The sequence below is a fragment of the Hoplias malabaricus genome, chromosome 15 (assembly GCF_029633855.1).
Source record: "Hoplias malabaricus isolate fHopMal1 chromosome 15, fHopMal1.hap1, whole genome shotgun sequence".
Classification (NCBI taxonomy): domain Eukaryota; kingdom Metazoa; phylum Chordata; class Actinopteri; order Characiformes; family Erythrinidae; genus Hoplias; species Hoplias malabaricus.
The window spans coordinates 21646915-21655360 of record NC_089814.1 but is presented as its reverse complement, the minus strand read 5'-3'; the positions used below and the strand labels follow the sequence as shown (position 1 = coordinate 21655360).

The window sequence follows — 8446 nt, the reverse complement described above, 5'->3', positions numbered from 1 at the left end:
TCAGGAAGTCCAGGACATATAAATATATGAGCCCTAAAATTACCACTTGGGTCAAAATAGAACTGATTCATATTTGTCATTTTTCAGTGTGAATATACAAACACAATTTAATACAAACTCCCAATAATACTGTTGAGCACGGCGTATTATTTTGTTATTAATAAGTATGGTACCAAAAAAAAAAAAAGAAAAAAAAAAAGCTAATTAATGTCATACCAATTAAAGGTTATTTTAACAAATACGTATTTAACAAAATATGTGCAAGTTGTCATTCATGTTGGTTTATGTAATGTTGCTTTAACCAGTAACAAGTATAAAAGGTAATGCATCACAAAATTGCATGCTCTGTGTGTAAGACTCAAATGAGTCATGGTTTAAAGGTAAGTGAAAGAGTTCATTGCTCATTGAACTTTTTTTTTTTTCAGTGGACATGTTTAACAGTGATAATAAGAAATATATTAATGGAATTCATTCGGTAAAAGCTACAACACAATACGAATTACCATGGAAACATTTCTCTTCACACCTCAATCTGTAATTAAATCAAGTCAGCAGGAAGATACAAAGGCAAAAGACTGAAGTTCTTACAAAAGTTTTATTGTACACTCTATAAGAAAAGCATAGGTGGTGTCATGGTGTTGAGCATTAAACGAACCCATTAGACTTAACAACACCTCAGACTCACAGCCTTCAAGAGTTATTTTCTTTCAGTTCTTAAAAAAACCCCCAAGAAACCTGAATGACATCACAGGCAGGGATAAAGCTAAAAATAATCCAATCAAGACCGATCAAGGAAAACAGAACCTGAAACTTTTATTTAATAAAATTGGTGCAGTATGTGGATACAAAGACTTCAATTGTAATACTCACCAGTACATACATGGAAAATAAGCTGCAAAAACTTTAGCCAAGTATTAACCCTTCAGTGGTTCCCAATCCCAGTGGGCCAAAGCCCTGCACATTTTAAAGACTCCCTTGCCCCAACACACCAGAGGGCACTAATGAGCTAATCCAGCCAACCCCAGGGTGACTGAGTGAGGAGAAAACTACAACATTCAGGACAGTGACCCACCAAGACCAGGACTGAGAACTACTGCTTTAACCAATCCTGTTCAAACAGTGATATACAGAAAAGAACTTACATGTTCATATTCTAGAAAAACATTTTGAAGGGGAGGTGATATAATAAAGCTTTGTTACATTGTAACAATTTACTGGAAAGCCTGGCATTTGTCAGGATCAGATAAGATGTGATAAGCCTAATGCATTACATATGACAGGAAGAACTCGGCATTCTCCCTCAGCGTACAGAAGGAAACGTACTGAAATATGTACACTATTTACTCAAAATGCCTTGTCGTTGAGCAGGGTCTACCCTCACCACGCTGACCAAACAACAAGCTTCATTTGGAGGCAGGATTACCATGAGGAGGTGCCTGTTGCTGCTGTTGCTGCTGTTGCTCGGCAAGAGCTTGCTGAAGACGTGTGCGTTTGCGTGAGTAGTGCTGCCAGTGCAAGATCTGCTGTTCGTCGATGAACTTTGCACACTGAGCATTCACCAACTCCTTTCGAAAGTGCTCATACTGCAGCAGCTCCAACATGTGCAGGCAGTGAGGATACCTGAGAAATTAAGAAAAATACCTTTTTGATTAAAAGATTGAGAACATTCAGATATATGTCCATGAGCTTTACAACTGGTAATAATATTATTTGGAAGCCATGTGTAAATGTACCATTAATTTAAACAGGATTAGATTTTGACAGGTAACGTTACAGAAATGATGCATTGATGTCACTTCCCCACTGGAACACACCCACTCAGTCAGACTGAGTGGCCAAAAAATAAAAAATAACATATCAGCATTCTCTGCACTCTTATAAAAAGATGTCCCTTTAAGTGTTGTTCAGTGACACGACATGTATGCTACTTGTACTTTTAGTGGCAATAATGTATCTCTACCATAACCTTTTTTTCCTGATTGTGTACAACACACACAAAAGCTCTATTTTTAAAATGTGAAGCTTGTAATAGCAGAAGAATCATTTTTAAAAGATTTGACAAGAGAATCTTTTACAATATATTTGACACCAACTTGAACACATTCATAATGCAAAAAATCCTGTAAACGACTAAAACTGGGACTGAAACTAGCAAAGACCTGATGTTAGACACCTGTGCAGGTAGAACACAGAAATAGCGAGGCCCCCATTAAAACCTTGGTGAAGAGTCTTTGGGGTCAGAGACACTTATACACTGTGTACTTCATCGCCATGTAATTTCTTTCTTTCTTTCCATTAGCTTTATGTTGTGTGTAAAAAGATACAGATGCATCTCAGTAAAATTTTTATTTATTTCAGTAATTGAGTTCAAAATGTGAAACAGAGCGATCTATTTCAAGTATTTATTTCTTTTAATGTTGATGATTATGGCTTACAGCCAATGAAAACCCAAAAGTGATTATCTCAGAAAATTAGAATATTACATAAAACCAATTGAAATACTGAAATGTTGGCCACCTTAAAAGTATGTACTGTATATGCAGTCAATACATGGTTGGGGCTCCTTTTGAATGAATTACTGCATCATACTGAAGCGTGGCATGGAGGCGATCAGCCTGTGACACTGCTGAGGTGTTATGGAAGCCTGGGTTTTATTCATAGCTGCCTTCAGCTTGTCTGCATTGTTGGGTCTGGGTCATAGATTCTCTATGGGGTTTAGGTCAGTCGAGTCTCCAGGCCAATCCCCTGCTGGAAAATGAAATCCACATCTCCATAAAGTTTGTCAGCAAAGGTACACATGAAGTTCCTGGTAGACGGCGGCACTGACTTTGGACTTGATATAACACAGTGGACCAACACTAGCAGATGACATGGCTCCCCAAACCATCACTGATTGTGGAAACTTCACACTAGACTCGAGCAGCTTGGATTGTGTGGGACCTTGATTTCCAAATGAAATGCAAAATTTACTTTCATCTGAAAACAAGACTTTGGACACTGAGCAACAGTCTAGTCCATTTTCTCTTTGGCCCAGGAAAGACTCTTCTGGTGTTGTCTCTGGATCATGAGTGGCTCGACACAAGGAATGCGATAGTTGTAGCCAATGTCCTACATACATGTGTGAGTGGTGGCTCTTGAAGCACAGACTCCAGCCGTAGTCCACTCCTTGTGAATCTCCCCCAAATGTTTAAACGGCCTTTTCTTGACAGTCCTTTTAAGGTTGCGGTTATCCCTGTAGTTTGTAAACCTTTTCTACCACACATTTTCTTCCACTCAACTTTCCATTAATATGCTTGAATACAGCAGGAGGGCAACAATGACTGCCTTCTGGACATCTGTCAAATCAGCAGTCTTCCCCATGATTGTGTGTCCTACTGAACCAGACTAAGGGACCATTTTGAAGTCTGAGATAATAACTTTTGGGTTTTCATTGACTGTAAGCCATAATCATTAACATTAAAAGAAATAATCTATATGAGTTGCACTTTTTGAATTGAATTACTGAAATAAATAACATTTTGATGATATTCTAATTTATTGCGATGCACCTGTAGCTCTGAATTCTTACTGAATCTATTTGTAAATTCAATCACAAACAGCTCTTCTCCATTTAAGAGCTTTGTGTTTTCACTGCTCTGACACTGAATGCTGACACGGTCACTCAGTCCTTGTTTCTGCCACTGAGTGGGCATAACCACAGTGACTCCAGCCAGATATGACATCACATGAGTACCCTCTATATTGATATGCCTGTCTGATGAATGTAGGCCTATTCATTTACTACAATATAACAACAAACCCTGTAAACTATTATGAATTGTTGTAGGAAGAATGATGCTGAAGAATTTTAAAAGGTAGACACTACAATAAAAAAAAAAAATAAAGCACTTACTTCAGGAATTTGGCATATTCTGGCTCTTTCCAGTAAAGTAAATACTTCAGGTAATTCACAAAATGCTTCTCTCTCAGGAATCCTCTCTGAGCTAAAACTAGGAAACAGAAGCAAAACTGGGATTAAAAACCCAATTTCCAAAGAAATTTTAAAAAAGCTGTAAAAACAAGAATCTTTATTTACCTGACAAATGCATAAAGAAAATATTTCCAGTATTTTCACTGAACAACTTTTGCAAATATATAAACATTTAGAATTTGATGCCTGCAACACAATCCAAAATGTTGGAACAGATGCTCATTACCATTATGTTATAATCAGCTATTTTTAATTACACTGTTAAATAGTTTGGGTATTGATGATACCTTTTTTTTATATATTTTATAAACAATACTCCATTGTATATGGAGTTTTTAACATTTAACTATATTCTATACTTTTTTTTCCCCCTGACCATACTTCAGGCCTTGCCTTTGCCCTGCTAATTTCGAAGAGCAATGCAAACTTTAAATATCTAATGTGACCCTACATGGACTGAAAGTTCTGTTAAAACCTTTCAAAAAAGTATATACAGCACATAACGAAATACCAAAATTCTGTAAAACTTTGGTATTTCAAATGTTGGACTATTCGCTCAAAAAATATGGAACAAATTGGTGATCCACTATGCATTTTGCTTGCAAAAACTAAGCATTTTGTGGATACTCCTTTTATATTCTCCTGCTAATAGTGTTACATTTGAATATTCTATAAATCTTTCACATCTAGTTGTCCCTATCCCAAGTGTGAGTGTAAGGCATCAAATGTAAAATTACTTATGTTTACAAATTACCCATTTCCAGAACATGTGGAAAAAACTGGTGAAATTGTGTAAAGCCCCATTCGGACAGGATTAATTTTACATGGGGAGCTGAGACAATGTCATTTTTCCACAAGATGTCAGTAATTTTCATGGTGGATTCGCGTTGGATAAGAAATTGCGGTGAAAATAACAGTGCCTGTGTTACTCCTCCAGCCAGTCGTCACGTCTTCAAGGTAGTAATGTGTAACCACTTAAAACTTTATTTCATTTTTTATTACTGTTACCACTGTATTTCTTTTTTATTTTTAGTAAGGCTACATGTATTTTTTTTTTACTAATTTGAGAGTGTTGTAAACATATATCAGTGCAAAAAGGGTGACTTTCGGGGTGGGGCTGGAACACATTAATTGCTTTTCCATTATTTTAAATGGGGAAAATTGACTCGAGAAACAAACATTTCCACTTACGAACCGGGTCACGGACGGATCAAGTTCGTAGGTAGAGGTTCCACTGTATTATCTTTGACTATTCCCTTAATCTATGATCACACACCCTAGACATTTTATGACTATGTACAGTAACTATCTTACAGACTGTGCCTTTAAACTGCATATTTCATAAGTAAATGCATACTTCGCCTCCTCTGTTCTTGAGAACTGATTTTCTCCAGGATATGGCACAATGTTCCCCCACATTTCAATTCGGACAGGATTAAAATAACTTGGGGTCATTTTTACTGCTTGTTTTACAGTAGGTAAAAGGCTCAGGAATCTTTACTGAAACAAGAGCGCGCACCCCAGAAAAATGACTGAAAGAGTATATTTGGACGGGTTTAAAACTACTGAGATACTTGAGTAATAATTACTTTACCCCCATTTCCACAGGTACAACTAATCCCATCCCAAAAAAAATAATAGGTTAATTGACAACAAGCCAGTGATATGACTGAGTTTAAAAGTAGCACCTTTTTATTCCATTAGGTACAATTTAGTTAACTGCAGCACTGACAATGATCCATCACCCAAATAACACCTGACATTTGGGCATCCCAACCCCTGAAGAAGAGGGTGAAATGGGGCAAATGTTTCATATAAAAACAACAAATGGACTATACTTTTTAATTGAAGAAGCACAAAGTGCCATAATATGGTCAGCTGACCTGATAAACTGTGCAAAGAGAAAATAATTTTAATGTTATTTTCTGGCCAAACATGATATTTATCTATCAAATTTGATGTAGTGCCATATTTAATTTTCATAACTGGAGGAAAAATCATTATTTAGTGGAACTTGGAAAAACTTCTCAATATTTTAATCCTATATTGATGCTCCACAGAAACCCGTTTTGTTTTGCAGTACCAGCACTTATACTGCAGCATTAGGCCAAGTCAGTGTTATTATTAAATCCAGTTAATGCAATACTGAATAAGAGAAACTAGCAAAAGCAGAAGCACCCTCCAGTGTCACTCACAGTTGAGATAGTTGGGGTTGGCCAAACACTGAACAAACTCCAGCTCCGACTGGAAGCGGTTTCGCGCCTGCTCCTCTGGGTAGACAAGAAGCAGTAATCATTAATAATAATAAACACGTCTCCTCGGTCAGTCTTAAACATGAACATCATCTCAGCGTTGATCTCTGATCGTTAGCTCACAGTAGAGTTATCTCTTTGTTACAAACCTGTTTCCATGACGCCAGCCATTTCATGCAACAAAACAGAAAAGCTGTTGACTTAATAAATCTCTCTAAATGTGTACTAAAGTATCAAAAGTAATAGGAATTGTCTACAATATTATATTACTTCATCAGAAAATAGCTACTCTGTTGTCACTCGGCCGCCATTTTCGTGAGTAAACGGAAGATCCGCTGTCCCAATGAACACTGTGGGGATGTGGGCGGAGCGCTGTGTTTAAAGGGAAAGTCCGACCGAAAATCATTTAACAAACTCTCCGTTAACTCACACGTTCTCAACATATTTTCCTTTCATTTTTTACTGGGTCTACGAATCCCAATGGTACATTCGGCATTACATTTACAATAAACCAAAACCTTATCAGTATATTCCAGTAACACTGTTGTTGTTAATGTTGTTCCATTACTGACTGCTACCAGAAGGGGTCGCCACAACTCCTCACACACCAAGCTGGTAATAATCAAGTGGTAATACAGTAATCTATATAGTCTTTCAGAAGATGGGGAGAGGTTCGTCGCTAAGTGAAAGACTGATAAAAAAAATACTAAAAAGCTTCCAGAAAGTTTCTTGAGGATTTCATCATCTGCAGTACATTAAATTATTCAGAGAATCCAGAGAATTCTCTATTGGCATGGGAAAACTATGGAATCTAGTTTCAGTCACTTAAAGGAAACAGGCCATACGCTAAGATAGTAAGTCATAAAATTGAGATACTACGTCATAATTTCGAGATAGTAAGTCATAATTATGAGATATTAAGATTGAATAAAACATTAAACAAGTGTTAATAGACTCACAATAGTACAAACAAGTCCAGACAATTCCTCTATTTGGTTTTTGGTTTTACATATTTGTAATCGTACAGAGATGTATAGTGGATACTAATATGAGATATCAGTTGTCATTGTCCTCCATTTTCTCCTGAATTTAGCTTGGGGCTTGTGTTGTGATGCATTGCCAGTGACTTTGCATCTCATTATTATGACTCATAGTTATGATTTACTATCGTAGCATCTCATTTTACTTAGTTTCTCATTATTATGACTATTATGAGATAGTATTCCATTATGATGTAGCGTCTATAAATTATGACATACTACCTCATAATTATGACTTAGTATCTCATTATGACACTCTATCTCATAATTATGACTTACAATCTCATGATTATGACTTACTCTCTCGTTATCGTGTCTTAGCATCTCATAATTATGACTTAGTATCTCATTATGACACTCTATCTCATAATTATGGCTTAATATCTCATTATTATGATTTAGTATCTCATAATTATGACTTAGTATCTCATTATTATGACTTGGTGTATGGCCTTTTTTTTCTTCAAGTGGTGGAAACAGGCTTCCATACAAAACAAATATTGGTTAGCTGTAACCTTCAGGGCTATAGGTGGCACTGCAAATCACTGCATGGTTTCACAAACACTTCCCAAAGCATTTTCTGTGAAAAATGATCATTACTGCATGTAATTAAATGCAAATTAAAATTCATATCATACAAAGAAGAAATCTTATATAAGTCCAGTAATTCCACCACTTCTCTAGTCCTGAACCAATTTAAGATGGACTGAGGTGAAGTAGAAATGTGTCCTGTGGTCATTCATTCATTCATTTATTATCTGTAACCACTTATCCACTTCAGGGTCACGGAGGGTCCAGAGTCCAACCGGAATCAGTGGGCGCAATGCAGGATCACACCCCAGAGGGGGCGCCAGTCACTCAGTGTGACACATACACTTACAAACACTTTTGAGTCGCCAATGTGTATTTTTGGACCATGGGAGGAAACCGGAGCACCCGGAGGAAACCCACACGGACACGGGGAGAACTCATCTAACTCCTCACAGACAGTGGGATTTGAACCCACAACCTTCAGATCCCTGGAGCTGTGTGACTATGACACTACCTGCTGCACCACTGTGCCGCCCCGTGTCCTTTGGTCTGATGAATCAAAATTTGAAATTATCTTTGGAAATCATGGATGCTGCACTCTCAAGGCTAAAGAGGAGAGGAAAAAATCTGCTTGTTATAAGCACACAGCAGAA

At 37.0% G+C, this 8446-nt stretch overlaps 1 protein-coding gene across 1 annotated transcript; it reads right to left on the bottom strand.

The window, feature by feature from the left end:
- Positions 1-606: 606 nt before the first annotated feature.
- Positions 607-6696, bottom strand: med31 (mediator complex subunit 31). Its single transcript, XM_066646257.1, has 4 exons — positions 6372-6696; positions 6166-6240; positions 3893-3989; positions 607-1620 (listed from the first exon to the last, which is right to left on the bottom strand). The coding sequence occupies exons 1-4, from the start codon at positions 6391-6393 to the stop codon at positions 1404-1406; spliced, it is 411 nt and encodes a 136-aa protein (XP_066502354.1). The 5' UTR covers positions 6394-6696; the 3' UTR covers positions 607-1403.
- Between the last annotated feature and the right edge of the window lie 1750 nt (positions 6697-8446).

Coding starts and splice junctions, on each gene's coding strand:
- med31 (XM_066646257.1), bottom strand. CDS start 6,393: ATGGCTGGCGTCATGGAAACAG. Junction 6,241..6,371: donor GGCTGGCGTCATGGAAACAG/GTTTGTAACAAA, acceptor TTGTCTACCCAG/AGGAGCAGGCGCGAAACCGC. Junction 3,990..6,165: donor CAACCCCAACTATCTCAACT/GTGAGTGACACT, acceptor TCTGTTTCCTAG/TTTTAGCTCAGAGAGGATTC.